General features: G+C 33.7%; 4 protein-coding genes and 2 pseudogenes across 4 annotated transcripts; 3 read left to right on the top strand and 3 right to left on the bottom strand.

The window, feature by feature from the left end:
- Positions 1–356: 356 nt before the first annotated feature.
- LOC125198215 ((2Z,6Z)-farnesyl diphosphate synthase CPT6, chloroplastic-like) lies at positions 357–5612 on the top strand (annotated as a pseudogene).
- A 5116-nt stretch (positions 5613–10728) lies between these two features.
- On the top strand, positions 10729–11287 carry LOC125202568 (uncharacterized). Its single transcript, XM_048100990.2, has one exon. It carries the CDS (start codon positions 10933–10935, stop codon positions 11143–11145), a length of 213 nt encoding a protein of 70 aa, XP_047956947.1. The 5' UTR covers positions 10729–10932; the 3' UTR covers positions 11146–11287.
- A 409-nt stretch (positions 11288–11696) lies between these two features.
- On the bottom strand, positions 11697–12123 carry LOC125198208 (uncharacterized). Its single transcript, XM_048096615.2, has one exon. It carries the CDS (start codon positions 12058–12060, stop codon positions 11851–11853), a length of 210 nt encoding a protein of 69 aa, XP_047952572.2. The 5' UTR covers positions 12061–12123; the 3' UTR covers positions 11697–11850.
- A 586-nt stretch (positions 12124–12709) lies between these two features.
- LOC148932749 (uncharacterized) lies at positions 12710–13020 on the top strand (annotated as a pseudogene).
- A 393-nt stretch (positions 13021–13413) lies between these two features.
- Positions 13414–13932, bottom strand: LOC148932748 (uncharacterized). The gene has a single exon (XM_089063597.1). It carries the CDS (start codon positions 13753–13755, stop codon positions 13546–13548), a length of 210 nt encoding a protein of 69 aa, XP_088919723.1. The 5' UTR covers positions 13756–13932; the 3' UTR covers positions 13414–13545.
- A 1138-nt stretch (positions 13933–15070) lies between these two features.
- LOC125204446 (nuclear transport factor 2B-like) lies at positions 15071–17910 on the bottom strand. The gene is made up of 2 exons (XM_048103111.2): positions 17515–17910; positions 15071–15518 (listed from the first exon to the last, which is right to left on the bottom strand). Exons 1-2 carry the CDS (start codon positions 17809–17811, stop codon positions 15444–15446), a joined length of 372 nt encoding a protein of 123 aa, XP_047959068.1. The 5' UTR covers positions 17812–17910; the 3' UTR covers positions 15071–15443.
- Between the last annotated feature and the right edge of the window lie 6545 nt (positions 17911–24455).

Raw genomic sequence — 24455 nt, 5'->3', positions numbered from 1 at the left:
ACGGACATATGGGACGGGCGTGTCCTCCCTTCTTCTTCACTACGGCGGACGTCCTACCGCGACGTCCGCCATTGAAGATGCTCTTAGAGTGTACTTGTGTGCTGTATCTGTATAGTAGGCAAGGACATATATAATATCTAAACTAACTACTACAGCAGTCAAATTGGATTCCCTACAAACTACTACTACTAAAACCACAAGTAAATACTGTGACTTTAAGTATTTCCTTGTAAAGAAAAAGTAGCAATATTGATACCTTTACGAGAAAATAAGTACTCAAACAACAGATAGATAGATAGATAGATAGATAGATAGATAGATAGATATGAAACCTTTGGTGTTACCAAAAATTGCGCGGAGAGCTGAATCAAGAATTCATGCCCAAACACGTGGCTCTTATAATGGACGGAAACGGAAGGTGGGCGAAGAAGAGAGGGCTTGCAGTTCAAGATGGTCATAAAAGTGGTCGCATCAATTTGAAATACCTAACTTACAACTGCTCCATGTAAGTTTTATGTCTCACATATGTGACATGTGATTGAATCTTAAATAGAATTGGATTTTTAATATAATACATAAATTTGGTATATGACACATTTTCCCTAATTAATTAGCTATTGGAATATTATATTATGAATGGGACGATTTTTTAGTTAATTGGCAAAATATATTTCATTCAATTAGCACTAAAAGAATATGAGTATATATATAATGATTTGGTTGCCATTTATGTGTAGCCAATAAAATGAGAATATATTCTTTAATTTGTGGCTACTTTAAAGAAATTGATTCAAATTAATTTGGTCAATTTGTCATTACGATTTGATAAAGGAATGATATATTTATGGATCAAATTATTTAGCAATATTAATGCAAAAGAATTGTCTATATTATTATATATAGCCACTGGAAAGGGCTTTAAGGTTTGATAATTAGTTAGTCCAGATTCACATTCACTAGCCATTAAGTATAATAATTCTAATAAATGGATTGATGTCATAATAGAAGAGTTAAAATCTATGGATTATGATAAAGTCTGAAACTTTGTCGAATTATCTAATAGACACAAAAGTATTGGGTGTAAATGGGTCATCAAGACCAAATTCGACATAAATGGTTTAGTCAAACGATTTAAAACCAGACTTGTTGCCAAAGGTTATACTCAGAAAGATAACATTGATTATAAAGAGACTTTCTCTAATGTATCAAAGAATGACTCAGTTAGAATCATTTTGGCACTTGTAGCCAATTTCGACTTGGAACTACATCAAATGGATGTGAAAATAGTTTTTCTAAATGATGATTTGAAAGAAGAAGTCTACATGAAACAACTTGAAGACTTCATTAAGAAAGAGAATGAAAATTTAGGCTGCAAACTTAAGATATCAATTTATGGACTGAAACAGGCTTCTCAACAATTATATTTTAAAATCCATGACACTATTACTACCTTTGGTTTTTGAAGAAAACACTGTTGATCGGTGTATATACCTCAAGGTTAGTGGGAGCAAGTTCATATTTTTGGTTTTGTAAATTGATGATATATTGCTTGCTAGTAGTGACCTTGGATTACTACATGACACTAAAAATTATCTCTCTAAAATTTCGACATGAAAGATATAGGTGAGGCATCCAACGTGATTGGAGTAGAAATATCACGTGATTGATCACGTGGAATGTTAGGATGTATCAGAAAAACTACATAGATCGAATTTTAGAGAGATATGGAATGAGCGCATGTTCTCCAAATGTTGTTCCAATTCATAAAGGTGACAAATTCAGTTTGGATCAATGTCCAAAAACTGAATTGGAACGTAAAGAGATGGAAAATATTCCTTATGCATCTATTGTGGGAAGTTTGATGTATGCGCAGGTCTGTACTAGACCAGACATCGACTTTGCAGTTGGAATGCTAGGCCGTTACCAAAGTAACCCTGGTGTTGAACATTGGAGAGCTGCAAAGATAATAATGAGATACGTAAAGGGAACAAAAGATTTTATGCTTACGTTAAGGAAATCTGATCAACTAGAAATGATTGGATTTTCATTAAAGCAAAATTTATGGCTTGCTTTGAAGCATAAATGATTGCAAAATTTTATTTCAGGCCTTGGTATTGTCTCCTCAATATCCAAGCCCTTGAAATTGTATTGTGATAATAGTGCAATCGTATCTTTCTGCAAGAATGACAAGTAATCAAAGGAGCTAAACACATGGAACTAAAAGTTTCTTGTCGTGAAAGATAAAGTTAGGAAACAAAGAATATCTATAGAATATATAAGCACACAGCTTATGGTTGTTGATCCATTGACTATAGCGTTACCGCCGAAGACAATTATGGAATAAGTTAACAGAATGGGTCTTGGGTATGGAAACGTCTAATCTTTATGTTTCCATGTTGGTTCGGACACTTAAGTTATGGATATTTTGAATTCAATAAAGTTGTTTCTACTTTTCCTGCAAATACTTATTATTTGATATGCATATGTACATTTTTAGTATTAATGTAGGAGGTCTTGAAATAAGACAATTACGGACGCGGTGTCACTTATAGATTATATTAGAGTGGATATTGGTGATGTGGTACATGGAAGGAACTATATCGATTGAATGATATACGCCCGCCATGACCCGCATTAGTAGTCTCTCTAATATAATACTTATGTTTGTCAATGATAAAAGTATTTATAAAGTCCAATATTATGCGCGCCTTATGTTTATTATGTCTATTTTACTGTGGCTCTGTCACGTGTGACAAGTGGGAGAATCGAAAACTTTGTATCTCACATGTTCGCCAAGTGGGAGAATGTAAGTTTTATGTCTCACGTATGTGACATGTGATAGAATCTTAAATAGAATTGGATTTTTAATATAATACATAAATTTGGTATATGACACATTTTCCTGAATTAATTAGCTATTGGAATATTATATTATGAATGGGACGATTTCTTAGTTAATTGGCAAAATATATTTCAGTCAATTAGCACTAAAAGAATATGAGTATATATATAGTGATTTGGTTAATGTGTAGCCAATAAAATGAGAATATATACTTTAATTTGCGGCTACTTTAAAGAAATTGATTCAAATTAATTTGGTCAATTAGTCATTACGATTTGATTAAGGATTGATATATTTATAGATCAAATTAGTTAGCAATATTAATGCAAAAGAATCAATATAGCCACTTTGATAGAAAGGGCTTTAAGGTTTGATAATTAGGATTTGTCCTCTCCCTGTCTATAAATACAAGTGTGGTGATCTCATCAAATCATACACATTAAGAGAACACATAAACGAGGGAAAGAGAGAGAAACAAATCCTTGGAGTTGGAGTTGCGCTACTATGCCGAAAAGAGTTCAAGGAAATCGTCTCCTCCTTCCTCAATCGCTTCCGCTATGGATCGCCAAGGTATATTTCGATCCTATTATGTTTATAGTTTTACGTGAAATACATGATGTTCGAAGATCTTGCTTTATTTATATTCAATTATGTATTCTTGAATATATGATGATAAATAATGTCCAACAACCTTGGAATAAAGATGCTATGCTTTCTCCACTGAGAATTGAAATCGCTCTAATGTACGTCCATTTTTATAGGAATTTCAATTTTTAGACCCCATGCTAAGAATAAGAAAACTTTTTTTTTTTTTTTGGTAAGAAACCCTATTTCGACTATTTCGGATTCCAACATAAATTATTTTTGGTGTCCAGCGGAAGAATTGGATAAAGGATTTTGTAGTATATATATGCCGGAAAAGATTTTATGGCCCAAATTGCAGATGCGTTGGACTGACGATCCAGTTAAAGGTTAGACATATTATTGGGCCAATAATTTTTTTCATTTCATCTCAAATATATTACTCCCTCCGTCCGCAAATAAGAGTCTCTGTTAAGGGATAATTTCCCTTAAGAAGATTCCGGCGTCACAATTGCGATCGGCGGAGGAATAAAAGGTAGTCGACGTAGTAGCGGAAGCTTTGCCCGTCGATCAAACCAAGAACAATACCAAATTGAAATAAAAGAGTGAAAATAAAATAGAAAGATAATTGTATTTCTGATTGATTCCTTCAAAAGATAACAAAGACTCCTATTTATAATACTAATTCTCTAATACTCTTAGTGACCAAGAAAATAATCATAACTTAGTGACTAAGAAAATAATCATAAGCATATATGGAAAGATATGAAAAATAATTGATGGACAAATTAATAGAGATATAGAAATATCTCGTATCAGTCTCATTTTATCACAACACGAATTTTAAAAAATGTTAAGAAAATTAGGTGGAAGAAAGTTAGTGGAATATAGGTTTCACTTGTATATATTAGTTATAAATGATACGTGAGTGGAATGAATTAATTGAATGTGAGGCCTCTTTTTACCATTTATAGTAATTATGAATGCGGACGAACCAAAATGGAAAAACGGGACTCCTATTCGGGAGTATTAGGTAATTAAAGTTCCAACCCGTAATCAGCGCCAATCTACTCTGATAACATGACAGAAATCATATGGGATTTCATCTTATATTTACTATGTCCCGAGAGATAGGCTGATTTCCATTCTCGTTCGTCCCATTAAAATAGTCCATATCTATTTTTGCAAACTTTTTCTCCTTCTATTTTACTTTATCATCTATCTGCCCATCCACTATATGATTTCAGTTTTTCGAGTTTGGTTTGTAGTTTGAACTTTGGTTTTTTGGATTTTTAGGATATATTTAGGCAATTTCAGTTTTTCAGTTCGGATACGTTTTTACAGTTCGATTTTAGTTTATTGGGTTCGGATTTTCAGTTAATTCAGTTCGACTCAATTTCTATTTTCACAATATTTCACTTTTCAATTTGGTTTGAATTTGCCAAAAAGTCGAATCGTAAACTAAATACTCACTCCTAATTTCCAACCACTTTTTTCTCTATATATGTCTCTTACTCTATCAATTTTGCATTAAACCTGTGCTATGTACAACTAATTTTTGCATCTACAACTAAAACTCGTTTCCTACAGATGGAAGTTGCATTCTTGATGACAACTTTCGAAGAGTTCATACAATCACTTGTGGAAGACCTCATGACAAGGTAAGTCAATATTCTCTATTCTCAATATATATATATAGTAGCATCATAATATATACATATTTTTCAACAGCCATGATATTCGATTTTCCACAATCGGGGAGAAATCAAGGCTGTCGGAGTCTCTATGATCTGTAATATCTAAAGCTGAGGAGATGAGTCGTACTAACAAAGGGTTGCACTTTGTAATGGTAATGAGCTGCAGCGGGAGGAACGAAGTCGTAGCGGCAGCCAAAAACATAGCGATGAAAGTAGAACGTGGGACTCTACAAACAAGCGAGATCGACGAAGCAATGTTGGAACAAGAACTGATGACCAACATGGGAGAGTTGGCAAACCCTGATCTGTTGATAAGGACAAGCGGTGAACTCAGACTTAGCAACTTCCTTCTGTGGCAGTTGGCCTATTCACAGTTCTATTTTTCAGATAAATTATTTCCTGATTTTGGTGAACAAGATCTCCTTAAAGCGCTTGCTTCTTAATCTTACCAGTCTAGGGCCAGCGCAGCTTTTGAATCCGACGGGAAATAATAGCGTTTCATCTTTTATTTTAATACTCTAATGATACTACTACATCATAGCACAACTACCTGAATAATAACTACTACTACTCTACTAGTATAATAAATAGTAATAATGTTTTATGTCACGACCGCCTTTTCTAAGGATAGAAAACACGGTTGATCGCGACTAATGGAGGATTTTAAGAAGTGGGGAAGAAAAAGGGGAAACAATCAATAGGGCTCGAAACAAGAATCAAATGTGGGAATTCAATAATTCAAATCAGAGTATTCAATCTCAATCGTCCGATGATTAAAAGAAATAATATTCAACAATATCAAATGATAAACAAAACAACGTTCAGCGGAAGCATTCGAAGAGTAGAATAACATTATGTATGAAGACATAATATATTCAAAACATTTTAGTTGTTATCATTCTTCACTTTCATGCTCAACATTCACCACGCTCGTCACAGCTCAACCTGCACATAGGGAAAACACATGCAGGACTGAGTACTTGATGCACTCAGTGAACTCATGCCAAAAAAATATTTTTCATCAATAAAGTTATGTCAAGCCATCGTTGAGTGAATCTCGGGTTTTACTTTTTTTTAAAATGCCGAGAAACACTAAAATCATTCTCATTGTAAAACTTGGTTGCGCAACCCTCTATCATCATCATCATCATCATCATCCATCATATACCATATCTGAACCCATCGTGTGAAACGAGAATGTGGCCACAAACTCGATCACTGGACTGGCCAACCCAAAAGACGGCTCATGATCCCTATCAGTGCACTAGCCTAAGTAGGGGTTCAAACCCTAGTTAGACCCGAATTCGTTAACTATAAAAGTCTTGTAGGATGTTATCCTAGTAGAAAATCAGATAGGCAATTCAAAACATAAAAATACAGCATGACATAACATTTAAACCATCCTTATATCACCATATTCATATCTTTGGAAAAATAAAGAGTTTAAGAAATAAAGCTCACCTCGTTCGTTTAAAGTCTTAACTTGTGTTCCATTCCGTTCTTGAAAATCGTGTGTGAATGCGCCCATTGATTCAATGTACTCCGGACAATATTCCATTTTATTAATATGGCTCAAATACCATATAAACTCCAATTCATCACCTTAACAACAAAAGACCAAACAATTAATCATAAACTAATCCAATTTCTCTTTTTCCTTCACCATCAAACGGATCCTCTCACACACACAAATTCCAGAAACCAAAATCAGAGAAACTCAAATTCCTTCCTACCTCTCTCACGCAGTTTGCGTCGCCACCACCTCTGTATCTCTCGCCAGCAGCCGGTTTTTTTGCAGCGCAGCCTCCATCGAAATCGCAGCGGCTTCAGCACCATCGCGGGTCTCCGGTCACACCGCTGCTCCGCCCGTACGAAACCACGCCGCTGATGTCGCGACGCAGCAGGAGCTACTGCTGTCCACGCCGGAAACCGCTGGCACTGATCGGTCTCCTTTCGCAATCGCTACTGTCCCAGCTCGCCGTTCAGCAGGCTCGCCGCTGTCCCTCCTTCGATCAACACCCATCAGCCTTATCACCAAGAGACAAGCTCGTTGTCCCGACTCCTCTCCTCCGTGGCTGTGCGCGGTCCAGCCCGGAGCCGACGCTGCTCCAGGCTGCTCCTTCATACACCCACGTCTCTTTCTCAAATCTGCCATCTCCATCCCCATCGATCTCTCGCAAGTCGCACCCTCTCTGTCCTTCTCTCTCGGTGGCGCAGCTGCACTCTTCTCCTCTCTTTTCCCTCGGTCAGAACGCAGCGCTGCTGCTGTTCGGACCCGACGCCGGCACTGCTGCTGTTGTTCGCCTCCCTTTCCAGCCGCTGTTGCTCGGTCTCGCCATTACCTTCTCCTTTTCCCGTCGTAAGCGCTGTCACCCCGAGCCCTCTCTCTTTGATCAGCTAACCACTTGCAGCGACATTGCCGCCGCTGCTGCACTCTATGAGTGTCATCAGCCTGTTGCTCCCTCTCGCTGCCCGTCACTCCTTTCTCTCTTTCCTTTCATCTTTCTTGCAATGGCTTGTCAATTGCGGAGTATGAAGTATGTCAGTTTTGCAGAGAAAGATAAATGTAATTGAGGTAATATTTGAAGAGCAAAAGTCTCAAGGTGAATGAAGAGGCGTTTGACTCTTGGAGAGAAACCCAAGGATTTGGGCTCAACAATTTTATTTGAATAATTGGGCTCAAAATTATTCTTGGGTTCACATAAAATATAAGTAAATCGTTGTAGTTCAACTAGGCTCAAATAAATGGCTTCCTCGGTGAAAGAATTGGGCTAAAGAGAATAGAATCATTATTAGGCCCAAAAGATTGTTATATGATTTGGACAAGCCCAAACACGAAAGAAATTCCTCTTGCTCGTCAATAAAAATTTTAGTTGTCGAAAAGAATCAAGGATTTAAAGAGAGGACAAAAATCAGCTTTGAAAAAAAATTGGCATCCTATTGAGGAAAAATAAGGATACAAAAAGTTGGGGGTGATACATTTTAATTGCCTTTGTTAGGCCTGCTTATTCGGCCGGTTCCGGTTCTAACCGGATCGGTTGACCGGTTAACCGGTTTTAAATTTTCATAAATTCTAGAACCGGAACCGATCGGTTCCGGTTTGGAACCGGCCGGTTAAGAACCGGTCGATTCCGGTTCCGAACCGGAACTGATGTGTAATTTTAATCCGAATTTATTTATAATTTTAAATAGTTCAATACTAAAAAAATAATAAGCCAACATCTAGAAATATAACAAATAATACCTAAAAAATCAAGTAAATACACAAAAGTACAAACCAACAATACAATAATATTTATATATGGATAAGAGTGATGTCAAGTGTAGTAGGTCGGACTAGTTTATGTTAGCAATTTTTTAATAAAAAAATAGGAGTTCTAAACTTTAGCAATTTTTTTAAAAAAATAAGTTTTAAAATTGAATTTCAATTCCCCTTTTTGGCTAAACAAATATTCAATGGAATTTCTAATATTACTAATTGATCTTGTTGTGACTTTTTGGTTTATAACGCAACAGTTAATATATTATTCACAAACATGTTAAAAGCGTATGTTAAATGAATTGTTACATATATTTGTTATAAAGTTAAATTTCTATCATATGAAATGATATTGTAATTGTATAAGTTCTTTTGAAAATTAAAAACAAACTTATGATGTCCTACTCATTGTAGTTAGTTCATCAAAAATTGATTGGGGAAATAATTGTAGATTCAAAGTATCACGGTTTAAACATTTTAAATACTTCAGAAACAAAGCTCGCAAATCTAACACTTTTTAAATCTAAAAATCACTCAATGTTTCAAATTATTTTATTTTAATTCAAAATTAATTCAATTATATTAGATTTATTAGTATATTAAATTATAAAAAAATTAAATTGAATTATAATCCGGTTCCCGGTTAGGAACCGGAACCGACCGGTTCCGAATCGGAATCGGTTTTATTTAAAAAGTTGGAACCGGTACCGGAACCGGAACCGAAAAATTCGGTTCCGGTTCCTTAATTAACCGGTCGGTTCCGGTTCCAATTCCGGTTAACCGAGAACCGAAGAACCGTTTAAGCACCCCTAGCCTTTGTCTATTCAAATTACACATACAATGGAAATTGAAAAGTAATCTTATTTGCTATCACGATAATTGAGTACACAGTAATTGCCAAAATTACAAAACTTATTGAAATTGGATATATAATATGTAATTCTAAATAAACTTGAAATTTTTTAAAATATAACGGCACTTTGCCACTATCCCAAAAATAAGGTTTCGGACTATTGCCAAGATATAGTTCTTCGTCCATAATTATGTTAGAAATCCATAAATACATAATGCCAGAGTAAAAGAAAACTGCGTTTGATTCGTGATCGATCTTCTCAATATATATCTTGATTTTCAATCATAACACACGCATTATAGATTCTAAAACCTCACAATTAGTATAAAATTTCAAAAGGAATAAAAAAACGATAGAACAAAAAAGATATTTGAAAGATAAAATTGACCAACTACAAGTTACGGAAATTATTGATACACTAATAACAAGAATTCGCTCTAAAAGTAATTTCGTTAAATATTAAATTAAGTGAAATCGATGATCATAACATATCTCGGACTTGTTGCTTTGGACAAAAATGGGCTATAATTGGGCTTTATTGGCCGGCCCACTTTGAGTTCTTAGGTTGTACATCGAATAATAAATTGGCTGTGCAGCCCGTTTACTGAGAGATTTTTTGGTGATTTGTTTCATACTCTGTTTCAATCTCTGTTTCTCTCTTCCACGGAAATATATTTTTTAATTAAACACAAATTCTAATGCACAATCAATATTGTTAGTAAAGAATGTGCATCACTGATTACAAAGAAAAGAATTTTTAAATTTAAAAAATACATATTGTCGAACAGACCAAAAATGAAAGAATACATATTCTTGTGAGATTGGGGAGTATAATGCAAATATAATATTTTTAGAGCGTCCGGCGAACATAATAAAATTGAATTCTAATAATACTATTTTAACAACTGTTCCACGCTATCTTAATAAGATGTCAAAATTGAATTCTAATAATACTATTTTAACAACTGTTCCACGCTATCTCAATAAGATGTCAAAATAGTCCCATATAAATATCGACATATTTTCTATTATTGCATTATCATTATGAATTAAAATAGTTAAGGATGTTTCAAGTATATAAAATTTAACTTTTTTTTGAACAATAGTGCTTTTAATAATAGTAATATATGTATACATTCGTGTGATATGATCAATTAAAATATATAAGTATGCAAAACCAAATAATAATTCATGAACACGTGTCTGATTACACCATTGCACGTTACTTGGTATGTAAGAAAGCTGAATTAAACATTTACATTGTCCAAAATTCCCCCAACTTTCCCAAGTTCTTTTAGTTTCTAAAATATGCATGTGATAAGCTTCCACCTTAATAATTGTCGAGAAAAAACAAATGTAGGAAAAGTGCCACATTTATGTGTACCATAATTGCGTCAAAAAAGTTATTTATCTCTAGCTTTAATTCACATAAAGGAATCCCATTATCTACATAAAACATATACTTTCCACCTTTTTTAAATCAGACCGTCACCTTTTCCCCTTCAAGTTTAGCATCATTCCACACCTTCTTCATTAAGAAATATCACTCACCACACTAACTCATTCATTCCCCTACATATTTCCAAGAACCATTGCCAAATCTCAAACAAACCACAACAAGACATTTTTCCCCTATATTCACTAGTAGCAAGATTGTTCTAATTCGATTCAGCCCTAAGTCGATTCGATTTGTGCTAGTATGATTGTTGATTGGGGGCCAGTGGTAGTGGCTGTGGCGATGTTCATCCTTCTATCTCCGGGGCTGCTCTTCCAGCTACCGGCGAGAACGAGGGTGATCGAGTTCGGCAACATGTACACTAGTGGAATCTCCATCTTGATTCATGCCATCTTGTATTTTTGTATCTACACTATTGTGGTTGTTGCAATTGGAGTTCATATACATGCTGGCTGACAATTTTACTCTCTTAAGTTTATTTCTATGTAGTTTCATGTTTTCCTCTTCTCTTTTGGGGATGGGTATAGTATACCATGAGAATTCTTGATGTTGTTGATCAAAGAATGGAGAGCAACCAAGGATTTTTACATTTTTCCAATGATGGATGTTATTGTTATGTAATTTCTAGCATCATTAAGGTTGCTAATGATAATTGACCTTCTATTTCAACATCATAAACACATGATCAATGCATATAGCAACCTTTTTTTAGATTAAAAGTAAAATGCTTGAGCCACAAAATGGCAAGCCAATGAACAGAAACAAGGCAAAACAAACCCAACATCCATTTATACCCTCCAAGACCAACAAAACAAGACAAGACCTCTTTAACGGTCGACAACAAGACTGCCAAAGATGTGTACTACTAGACAGACAAGCAAACGAGATTAGAAGCGAACACATACAAACAACAAACATCACAGCATACAAGGCAATTCAAACCGAGCCACGGGATAGAAAGACAGACAGAAAGCCCAAAACTACTGAATCGAAGCAACATATCCGAATCAATGAACTCAAGGATAAATTATTACAGCTGCCAAAATCCATTCCATCAATCAATACAAAGCCAACAGAAATAAAAAAAAAAAAAAGAAAAAAAACAGAGCAACAACAAGAAACACTAGAACAAAAAAGTGATAATAGTAGAGATGGATTAGCCTAGCCGGTATAGATGTGGACATGGACGGCTAGGATTAAAAGGGCGTAGAAAGCGAAGAAGATGAGGGTGTGGAGCATGATAGCTTTGCCGTTGGTTTTGGTGCTGCCAAACTCAATCTGTTTGTTGTTTCCGGGGAGCTGGAAGAGAAGCCCCGGCTGCAGAAATACGAAGAGTACAACTCCCACAAGCACAGGCCCCCAATCCGCCATTGTTGTACCTTCACTTTTTTTGGCTGCAAAGAATGAGATGGTAGAGCAAAAGGGTTCAAGAATTGTAGATGAATAAATAGAGTTTATCTTCAAAAAGAAAGTGAGGGATTCTCTCAAGATGCGTCCTTCACATTGTCGAATCAATTGTTTTACTATAGCTTAATCTTTTTGGGTGTTCAATTTGAGATTCGAAAGAAAATACTAGGATTCACTTAACATGCAAGTTGATATATTGAATAAAAAAAAATGTGGTGTTTGTATAAATCGAAAGATTTCAACACTTAATTCAATCGCTTATGAATTGATGATTTTATTTGGGTTGTAATGTTAGTAATCAATATGTTAGTATATGTCTACACTGATACACTATCCATAATAAACAACTTACTACATACCAATTTCTATCCAAATTTATCATGAAAATAAACAGAGAAAAAAAGTAGTGGAAAGACTTGATAAACAAAGAGAAAAAGTTGAAGTAGCATTTGTTTTTTCTAATATTCCTCTTACTTTTATGGGATTCTCACATCTGAAAGAAGTGATCCACTTTCACACATACACCCTTTTCCATATTCCTCTTCAATCTTTCTTCTTGCATAAAATCTTTATACCTTTGCAACAACATAACTCTCTAAAACCAAATTTTAAAATGATAGATTTTGCAGCATTGAGTGATGATAGGCACTGCACTATTCGCATTTCTGTGTCCGGGGCTGGTTTTGCAGCTTCCCGGTGAGAATAAACCGGTTGAATTCCTTAACATGAAAACCAGTGTTCTAGCCATGGTTTTGCATGCCGTTATTTATGGCTGGCTTCTTGTTTCGTTACTCGTTATGCTCAACATTCATATCTCTGCCTATCCTAGCATAGCCCAACCCAGTTTTACTTGTGACAATGAGCAAAACCTCATTTCCTTTATTTAATGATGTCTCAGAATAAGAACAATCTTTGATTTTTTTTCTTGGTTTGTCTGAACTTGTTTTGGTGCACCCTCTTTTGTTTACTTATTGCTTTTCATATTGATGTAACATATAGTACTATCGTTTGTAGAATCCATCAAATGGATCACAAATGAGAGAATAATAGATTATAAGCCTGCTTCCAATCAATTAATAAGATCCTATTTCATTTTCTAATTTAACATTTTCACAGTTGATTTCATAAAATCCCTAATTTCCAGAATCCATTTTTAGTGGGAAAAGCGCATGTCTTACATTTCAATCTTAAAAGAAGTCGATACTAATATTTCGACTCAAATATTATTTGAATCGATAAATAAATCATCAAATCAGAACAAAAGCATATGAATTTGGGTGCCCATATGAATTCAGTTTCCAATCTCAAATCAAGAAAGAAGACAATAAACATTTCTATAAATCAAACAAGAACTCATTGACATCAAATTACAGCTTTGGAATCCAATTAAAAGAAAGCAACATAGAAGAATAATTAATGTAAGAAATATGGAGTATATGAAGAGAATAATTAGCCCATATAGACATGGATTCCAATAGCTAACAAGAAAATGCAAATAAGAGCAAAGTAAATAAGGGCATGAACAAGAATGGAAACTCCACTTGTCTGAAAGTTCCCAAACTCCACGAAACGGTTACGGCCCGGTACCTGAATCAACAGGCCCGGTGAAAGCAGTACGAACAGCACCACCGCCACGAATACCGGGCCCCAATCCGACATCTTTTGGGCTTCTCTTCAATTGCAACTAATTACTATGCACTTGATTTAGGATGAATATATAAAACTTAGAACTATTTGAGAGAGAGAAATGATGAATAATTGAAGATTTGTTATGAAATGAAGGCAAGCTATATGAATGAGATTTACACCACACTTTTATGTGTTGATTATAGTGTATATTTATTTAATTTTGAATAGAAGAGCATGTGATATTTGGTTGCTTGGTAATTCAAAATTCTGATATGCTACTTTTTTGTCAGCAAATAACCTCCAACGGTACGCAAATGGCCACTTTTGGGAAATGTGTGGTATGGGTTTGAGTGTGTACTGTTTTGTCTTTAAATAGATTAATTAATTAATAATCCGATTTAGTTTTCGACTTGGGAAAATTTTAACTTTCAATATTTCTATTTGTGATCGATTTCAAAATTTTAAAAGTCACAAACTGTTTTCCAACAATTGTGAAGCCAATGTGGCGCAAACATATATTGATGACTATGGCTAAACCGAAAATATTAGGAAAGACCTCCAATTTGTCCATGTCAAAAGATAATTAAATTTATTTAACGTGGGAGGTATTCAAATGTTGGGATCACCTGCACATTAGTTTAATATTGTCCGTTTTGGGTGGAACCAAGCCCGCACGAATTTATTTTTGGAGCCTCAAACTAATTAAGGATGGATAGCACTTATACAATATAATCCGATGTGGGATGGGTTTGTACCCAACATCAAAAGTGTCTCCTTGCTCCTTGTCGCTGATTTGTTCTGCCAAAGGGTTAAGTGGTTCAACAGAGGATGGAGGCCGCGGCATAAGCTATCAAATGTAGTGAAAGATGAAGAAGGTAGTCTTCTAGTTAAGTTGTAAGCCGAGGAGGGGGAACTTGTTGCTTTTGTTGGAGATAATCGTTTCATATTGTATATTGCCATATAAATTCGATTCAGAAGCATTGAGATAGTTAATAAATTTAGAAATATTTTATTTTATATCTGGGATTTTGATAAAGTTGAAGCAGGGAACTCAGGGGAGGGTAGAATTGAGGAGGCAAAAAGCTAGGTGAGAGGGAGATGAGGCTGGGATTTTAGATAGGGTTGACACATACATTGGGCCCCAATGCTTAGTGAGACGATGATGGAGATAGTGACGGGGAGCAAGGAAAGACAAAATGAGATGTGCAGTGACGGGAGTCGCGTGGGGGGAGGTGGTGAAGAGGGTGTTAGGGTGGCGATGGAGCACGCAGTGACACTAAGAATATATGCTCTACAAAATGAAACCAAAAATCAAGTTTATACAAAATGAAATAGTAATGCATCATTTTTGCTCTGCCAACAAACATATTCATTTTTTATGTAAAAGAAATTTTTCACATCACAATCCTTTCATATAACACTGCCCAAACTTAGCACAGTGAACAAAATGCGGTGCATCAACAAAACGTAAAGTTCTGGCACATGCTAGGGAAGGAGAAAGAGACGGGGGGAGTTATAGTAATGGAACTCAACACATCTCAACTGGGAATCAGTCTCAAATATCCACAAACTGGTCAAGAATACACAAACACCCAAGCAGATGAAGCTAAATCCATACTTTTGAATAGCAGCACTTTTTTTGTGCTTTGGAACACTCGATCAGAGGGAAACCAAGTTCAGTTGAGACCCTGTTTGTGTTCAGTTTGCAATGCCAAGCTTCAGGCATAGTTCAAGCGGAAAATATCATTTAGCACGTAGAAGCTTCCTTGAGGGGTTGGCATCAGGTGGAACATCTGCACAACAGCACACACATGGAGTGAAATTGAGATGATAATTTTCAGGGGTAACCAACACAAGGGTATTGTCATGTGTAAATTTTGAAAATTTAGTTGCTGGTCTGTTAAAAGGGGATGATTCCAATAAAATGAGACTCACCATCTGTGTAGGTACATGTAATATGATGCAGAACATTTCAAAATTAATTTTTCAATTTATTACTGCACAGAAAGCCTTCATAATCCCAGGAAGAAAGAAACTACTATTCTCTAGACGTTAACACTTTTGCTAGCCTGACATAACTTTATAATTTTGCTATTGCATAAAAACTGTGATATCAATATCGTGAGTGATGAAATAACCAGTACAATTTCTGGATTCTAGTCTTACATTCTTCATACATTGCCACATTTGAGCATATCCATGTGAATAACATAGATAACATTACATTGGCAATGAAAAATATGCATCATGGAAGAACTGAAAATTTTTCTTAAACATGCAATTCAACATTCCATTTTGAGGAATAAAAAAAGAAGATAACAAGCATAAAAACGAGGAAAAAAAGAACAAAAAGAAAGAACTAGAAGACGGCTGAACTCAATTAAGAAACATATTAATCACACATGCAAAACCAAACAGGATCTCCAGTCTCCACATCCAGTTAAATTTGTAACTAACCGAAAATTTCAAAGATTCATTTCCTATAATCAACTCATCAGCCAAACATGAGCAATCGGGATTTGGGATCAAATTAAAACCCTAGACCTTGCTCCACATGAAGTGGGATGCTTGCCGCAAACAATGAAATAATTGAGTTCACGCGCTTTACCTCATCATGTATATGTAATTTCAGATGTATCTACACAACTATATGACTGACCAAACTCTCAACATAACGATCAAGGCTGGCATACTCCACAAGTAAACAAGCACCTATCAAACCATGAAAACATAGTTCCAGTCTTCCAGACATTACTGCTTGCAATGCCTGAGTTTAAGATTACTATCATGTGTGCAATTAAGATTCTCAAAGGGACAATAACAAGGGTCAGCCTGAAACCTCTATGGTTATATACCAATTACCAAAGAGCATTCAGCGCTTAACTGGAATTTAGAGCAATCAGCATTTTGCAGCATTTGGTTCAATAAACATGCAAGAAACTAGAAAGGATGAAGTTGCATTCAAACTGCAATAACCTTCTTCTTAGGTGGTGTTCGGTTTCCTAGATAAAATAGTACCAAGATATAATCTAGGATTAAGTTGTGAGATTATTTTACTTGGAGGGAGTTGGCTATGACTAATTATCACATGATTATCTCTCTAGGATTGAGTTGTAGGATTTAATCTCAAGAACAAACACATTATATATTTAATCCCAATATACAATCTTGCAAACCGAACATCCCCTTAATGTATAAACAAACAGGCAGAAACTTGAAAACTAAAAGACGATCAGACAACAACTGTCTCTCATTGATATACCACAACAAAATCTCGGAGAATTTTTAGATATTGCCGGCTTCAAACCTTAAATCACAAGGTACACTCAGAAATTGAATTCTAGTATATGAAATTTCCTTTTGAGCTTGCAATTCAATCTATGTATCCTCTTCAACTAAATACTAGAAGCCAATCTCTTCAGCATCTCTAGGTGCATGATCTCGAGCTTGCGTGGAAAACAAAATTAACAACACAATCAATTCCTTTTACTTCCTAGTTCCTAAAAAAGGCACTAAATCTAAATCAAGTATTGCGCACGTCATTTCCACTGTTTTCACACCATAGATGACTAAGGATCAAGTGCAATCATATCTCTATTTGCATAATTTACTTATAATCTCGTAGATAAAATATCTATCTCCAAATTTTCCATCGGATAAGGCACACTCAACAAATTAACTAAAATCGCAACAATCAGTATCCAATTTCAACCACACTCGTACCAAAATTTCCACAAATCAAATCAATCCGGAAAACCTAAGCAATAGCAACGGAATCGGAGGAAATACCTGACTGAACTTGAGGACGTGCTGCTCGCCGGCGAGCTGGAGATTTCCAGAGACGAAGACGACCATTCCACCGGCGGGGCCGGAGGGCTGGCAATCGACGGTGGAAATCTGATGCTGGCACTGCTGGAAGGGCAGACCAGTGAGCTTGGCGACGATGTTGGCGGATCCCATGATCTTCTGGCCCTCGAAGGTGAGCATGGAGCCGTCCTGGTAGAGGTTGGCGAGGCCGGCGCGATTGGAATCGAAGGTGGAGTAGTAGTGCTCGACGAATGCCTTGGAGACAGAGTCTGGATCCATCGGATCGGCGGTGGCAGGAATTGGAATGGAATGCCCTCTTTTCCCTCTCTGTTTTTTTCAAGTCTTCTGTACGCAAGTCAATTACTCACACACGCAGATGGGGTTGAACTATTTTTTCATTTTCTTAATTTAATAAAACAGGAAAAAAGATTTTACTGCAAAGTAAAACTGTGTGGGGCTGAGGGGATTGCTTCGCCGGCGTGGGACCCTCATGTACTGCAAAATAATGCGATTGATTAGATGGAGTGATGGACTGATTCTTGGGCCTTGACGTAATACCAAACTGGAATGGGCCGAAGGAGAATACCTTCACTTAATGATATCATTTTCTTATATTTACAAAATTAGTCATTTTTTTTAGGAGTATAATTCTAACCGATGTCAACTAAGGTTGATTTTTTGTCACTTAAGTTACTGGGCATGGAAGTTTGATGTAGCTCATTTGATATTTTTTTTATATGAAAATCAATAAATTCGGTCATGAAATGGTTTATAAAATTTCAGATTTTCTTTTCTATTTTTGACTTATATTATTTGATGATGCTATGCGAATGTATAAAAACATGTAAAGTGTATGGTTAACCCAATAATGAAAGTTTTGTAAGGGGAATAATTCTGCAATGAAATAGTTCATTTGTAATGATATAAAAAAAATTAGAAGAATTATGTAAATGGGTATAAACGATTTAAGAATTTTAAGTAGAACGGCTTGTGTTCAGACTTCTCGAATATTTGGCTAAGGAGTTACACTATATATGTAGAAATAAACTGATTTTGTTTCAAATTATTATTGATTTTTATATAGGACAATTTATCTTTACATAATAACATAAACAATTATCTTAATGATTATTATAACGAAATTAGATTTTTATTGCGCTGACTTTTTTTCTTACATGCATCACGTTATGTGTTGTGTTTTGAATCTTGATTGTGAGTGTTTCTGTTTCATAGTTGTATGATAGTAACATTTACTCGCCCCATTAAAAAGGAATGGGCAGACACTTTATCATTAGTCGTTGAAGTACTTTGTAGCAATGGTTCTAACATTTTCATATATGTTGCGTTACTTTTTTCATTTGAAACTTATAAGTTTGGAAACAACTAGAATAAAATTATGCTCGTGCACCTCAATAATTATCTCAACAAATATATGAAGAACATTAATAACAGTACTGGATCTTGTTAGAGATTGTTAAGCTCATTCAACTAAATATTGCCCAACAAAAGACGAGTGCCACAAGGCCCAATATCGGGGAAAAGGACTGTCAAATATTTCTATTTGCATAATGAATGATAAGGGCACGATAATTTCGGGTCGGATTTGAGTAACCCATGAATAATTCATATTATTATTTTAGTATTGTATTATTTTTTTATTATATATTAAAATTAAAATTAGATTAGCATATTTTTTCACTTGCCATATGCTGTCTTAGGTTAGCATACCGAGTTAATGTCGGGTTCGTGTCATTACACGAATCAAATTGCGTCGTTAACGGGTTCATGTGCGGATCGTATCGAGTTTGATGTAGCAAGTCAAGTTTGCATTTGAGTTTAGAATTTCTTTATTTGTTGTTATCCATCGATCCGACAACAACACAACCCGCACGATTTATCAATTCGAAGATCTGATCGAAAATATTAATGTTATAATATGATCTTTCTTTATATATTTGCTATAGTTTGTTACTCCCTCCCTTCCCAAAGGCAAAGAGTATGAAATATTTCTTTTTTCGTCCGTCCCTAAAGAGTAAGAACATTCTAATTTTGAAAAATTCAAACAACATACTACCCCAACACATCATTTTATTTACAACTTATATCATTACCATTAACACTTATACCATTATAATAATGTGGATCTCACTCTCCACTAACATTATTTACACTACCCTTTCTCTCTCTCTCTCTCTCTCTCTCTCTCTCTCTCTCTCTCTTACTTTTTCCCTTATTTGTTAAAACTCGTGTCGAACATAAAGTTCATATTCTTTGGAGCCGAAGGGAGTACTTTTTATGTGGAATGGTTTTTCTTTTATCCATGAGTGATGAGTAGATGACTAATGAGTGGCATTCATAATGCAAATCATAAGTATTACTCCTTCCGTATGGTCATTAGCGAATCACTTCTTTTTTCATTTTGATTCGTCCCATAAAATTAGTGTACTTCTACTTTTATTAAGGTTTTTTCTCTTATGAAGTGGGTCATCATTTTCACTACAATATTTATACCATTTTTTATTTTTGTTTATCTTCTACTTCCTTTATAAATTTTGCATTAAAATTCATTGTCTCTAAAAAAGACTAAGGGAATAATAAATAGTAGTACTCCTTAATCAAACGCTTCTAGCCATCATTTCTTAAAATCTTCTATAGGGCTACTAGTGAGCTGTAAGATGAATGAAGAATCATAATTAATTTATTTAAAAACGACATTAAACAACTGGATGGAGGTTATTTAAATAATTTAATATGTTAATTGGCTTAAAATTTAATGGCGGTTAAATAAACCTACATAATTTGGTGGGTTAAATTAATCCTACAAAACATAGTAATAATGTGGCCTGGTGTAACTGGGCCATAGAAATAATACACACCAACAAATTAAATTATTAAAATGGCGTAACATGTTTTTGATTATTAATTCTATCACCACGACGAAACCCTATAAAAATATATCTCATTTCCCTTATATTACCATCTTTGCTGAACAATAATCATTTATTTTCGTACGAGCTTTACGAAAAGATGGATGTGCTGGTGTAATACAAATTATGGGACTATTTTTTCGACATAAAATGTTGATAAAATCTCTCTTTTTGATGTGTTCATAAGTTTGAATCCATCGGCTACAGATATCTAGAAGAGAAACATTATGATTTGCCATTGGGGTACTACTTAATAATTAGACCGGTCTTCGTCTTTCTAACGATTGTTATTATTTTCCATCATCATGCTTAATTTTAACTTTTAAGCTAGTTTCAACCCATGTCTTTAATAATATCATTATTTTGAATACGATACCTAACCCCTTTTGATGTGGTGAAATTATTTGACAGACGTCACCACGCTACTGAATATTTTTATGAGGGGGTTTCCAAACTAGTTCATCAAATCAAATGATATTTTCTCAGTCATGGTTGCTATGGATATGTTGATTGTAATTAAAAAGATTACAGTACAAATTTAATTGACTAGTTGGTTCAAAAATTTAGTTGATTGTAAAAATTTAATACTTTGTCACTTTAATCTAGAGGCTAAAATGAACCAATTCGTCATACGGAAGACTAGAATTAAGCTATCAGGCGTAATATTTTTGTCCAAAATGGTAAAATGATGATATGTTAAAAATTAAAAATGGACTTTAGTTTCTACTCCATAATATAAAAAAAATATTATTATTATTATTTTTTATTTATTTGTGCAAAACTTACCAAAAAAATTAAACTGAATCCAATATATATTTGAAAAAAAAAAAACCAAATTTAAAATTTTAATTTGATTCCAATTGGATATTGGACTTTCAATTATTTTATTCACCCCGAATGTAAATGTTTTCAGATTAAGTCTATAGCATATGGTTATTTTATTTAATGTTATTTACCTCGTATTTAGATTTAAGTTATATTATAAAATTGATGTAGATAAGCCAAGCTAAAGCTGAATATATATAGGCCAAGGTGCTTGTGGGCTCGAGCCTTTCTTGATTGATCCAAAAATGAATAAAAGTTCTTGGTCGTCTAATTGCAATAGCATCCATCACGAGAAAAAGAAAAGAAAATAGGAGTATAATTTCTTCCAAGTCCTTTGATTACACACTTATATACGATCATATCTCACATTCCTCCAATTTAGATGGCATGAGTCATGACACCTTTGATTTATATACATTTATTTCGAGTTAATTAAAGGGAAAAAAAACAAATTGAATTTTATATTTTATTTAAAAACAACAGCGAACATTCACACATGTATACATAACTTTTTTTAACTAGATATAATTGTTGGTAGTTCAGTAGGTGTTTTTTTATGCATATGTGATTGATTTAAATTACTATTTTATTTTAAAAGTTTAGATCTGTAATTGTAGGGAATAGGTACATGTGCAAGTAGCCTTCAATGAAACAAAAACGAAAAAAGAAAGGACATAATAAGTCAATTAAGCTCTCTTAAATTATTCAGAACCTATAATGATTATGTTGTATATTAGTTTATTCATAACGCCCATCATTGTATATAAGAAAAATCTCAGATTTCCACCAAATTTGATAGAGAGAGGGAGAGATTGCACGGCATGTATTGCAAATTTGGAATCATTGTAAAAGAATTCATATGCTAGCATATCCGATTATATATACAAATGGACTACTTTTTTTACATATTTAATTAAGTGTGAATAATTGATAAATATTTCAACAATTTAATATGATCTCTTCGTATGGATGGGTGTACCTTGTACGAGATTAATGTTTTTTCCGAAAAAAAAAGACAAAAGGTATGATTATTATTTGATTTATTATATTTGTAGTTACTAATATACTTGTACTACAATTGATATTCTGTAATCGAGGCGTTTATAATTATGACTATCCAGCTGTTGATCAAATTAAATACTATGTACAATTATTTTAATTGGAATAGTAGGTACTAATGACTAATGTGTTAAGTACATTTTTCGTTCTCGAGACATGGAGTATAAAGTTTATTTAGAAAATCTAAACCCACGTGATTATTTGATTTTCTTGAGAATAATCAATTAGTTTTTCGAAATTAGAATCATAGAAGACACCAAGTCAATATTGAAACCACTAGAATACTACTTATATTACGACACAGAATTGGACGAGCGATCAGATTAATTTATTTTTGTGTTTAATAATTTTCGCAATAAAATATTCAATTGATTAAGATATTTATTTTATTATATTCGACTGAATGTAACAAGCACCGTCCTTAGTTGCGTGGTATGCAATAATTGAGCTTATTATATTAGTAATCTCGTTTCATGACATTATATAGTGCAAGTAATCTTTGATTAATAGCGCGCAAAAGTGGTTACAATATTGGTAAAAAAGGACGAGGGCGACATAAACTAAAGTTGTATTAAAGATAGAGTTGTTTTATAGAGTGAAGTAGATTAATAATAGTCTTTAGTATCAATATTTTCATAATATACATATCCTTAATCTTTGAAAAAATATTGTGAAAAATCCCTGAAGTTTGATACTTTTTGCGTTTTTATCACTTCTGGAATATACTTCTAAAGCCATAGAGGATATATTGGTATATATGTTTTCACATTTTAAATAAATAGTGAACTACATATTTAGTATCTGATGAATGTATGAAATTAAAGGAGTATACATGTGCGGTACTTGATGAAAATATATATATTGTATTAGGGTTCTCTTAATAAAATCACTTTCTCTTTTTAACTAATGACCTTATTAGCTTGCCGGAACCGCATGCTTAAGTATGTGTTTTCTCTCATAAAAAAACTAATAATCTTATTGTATGCTAAAAAACGTCAACTTATGTTGATCTATTGGAACATTATTTTATGTTTAAGATACTTAAATCGATGCTAAAATATAATAAATTTATAATTTCTTCACTTTATTAATCTTTAAGGAAGGGATTAATCAATTGCTAACTAATTACCAATCCCAAATTGAGACCAATTTTCAACCATTAGATTAGAAGATCTTGTGGTTAATATAATGTCAAGTGTAATATATTTTAAATTTAAATAATTATTAATTAAATTAAAAGGGTATTAATGTCAAATCCTATATGTAGTAATTATAACTAACTACTTTCTCACTCCTCAAAATCATCTCAAATCTTTAAATTTACGTAACTCTCTCAATTTAAATTATTTTTTCGCAAAAAATATATCAAATTAAAGATAATTTAATAAGGATTCCAACGAGATTTCAATTGCATATGTTCTGACGATGTTCGGATGATGAAATTTGATAAATTATATTTCAATTTTCGTACATGTTGATAAGCAGCTATTTTCAACAAATGCAACAAAAAATCTCAATATTATACATGTCCAATCTCAATAAAAATGTGTTGATATTTTATTGTCCTTGTGTTGATATTCTAATGTCATATGGTTGATATTTGTAATACACAATGTTGATATAAAAAAACACTAACGAAAATTATCATATGATAACATAATGACGATATTACCCATTTGTTGATATTTTGTCTACTATTTATTGAGATTTTGTGAGCTTTAATCTCATCCACTCATTTTAAAATCCAAGGGTGGAGATTTAGTCTTGATTTTGGATTAGGATGCTATAAGCATTAGAATAGGACCCCTCTAAGGAATATGTAAACCTTTTCATTTTATTTATTTATTTTTATTTATATATATTTTTATAATTTAAATATTACATATTTTAATTTTAAATAAAAAAAGGTAACATTCTATTCACAATTTTAATTTAATTAATTTAATTTTAATCAAATGTTCAATTTCACACAAATTGGTATATTTTATTTGAATCAATTGTTCAATTTCATAAAAATTGGGACGATAGTCTAAGCATTTCATCCTAACACGTATTACTACTTCTTTCATTTCACCCACAACAATAGCTCTGTTTTGGAATCGTAAATAAAAA

This window comes from Salvia hispanica, chromosome 2, assembly GCF_029641045.1.
Source record: "Salvia hispanica isolate PSC_SH4W2 chromosome 2, Shi_PSC_v1, whole genome shotgun sequence".
In the NCBI taxonomy this organism is placed as follows: domain Eukaryota; kingdom Viridiplantae; phylum Streptophyta; class Magnoliopsida; order Lamiales; family Lamiaceae; genus Salvia; species Salvia hispanica.
The sequence above is the reverse complement of the archived record's forward strand: the minus strand, read 5'-3'. Positions and strand labels throughout refer to the sequence as shown.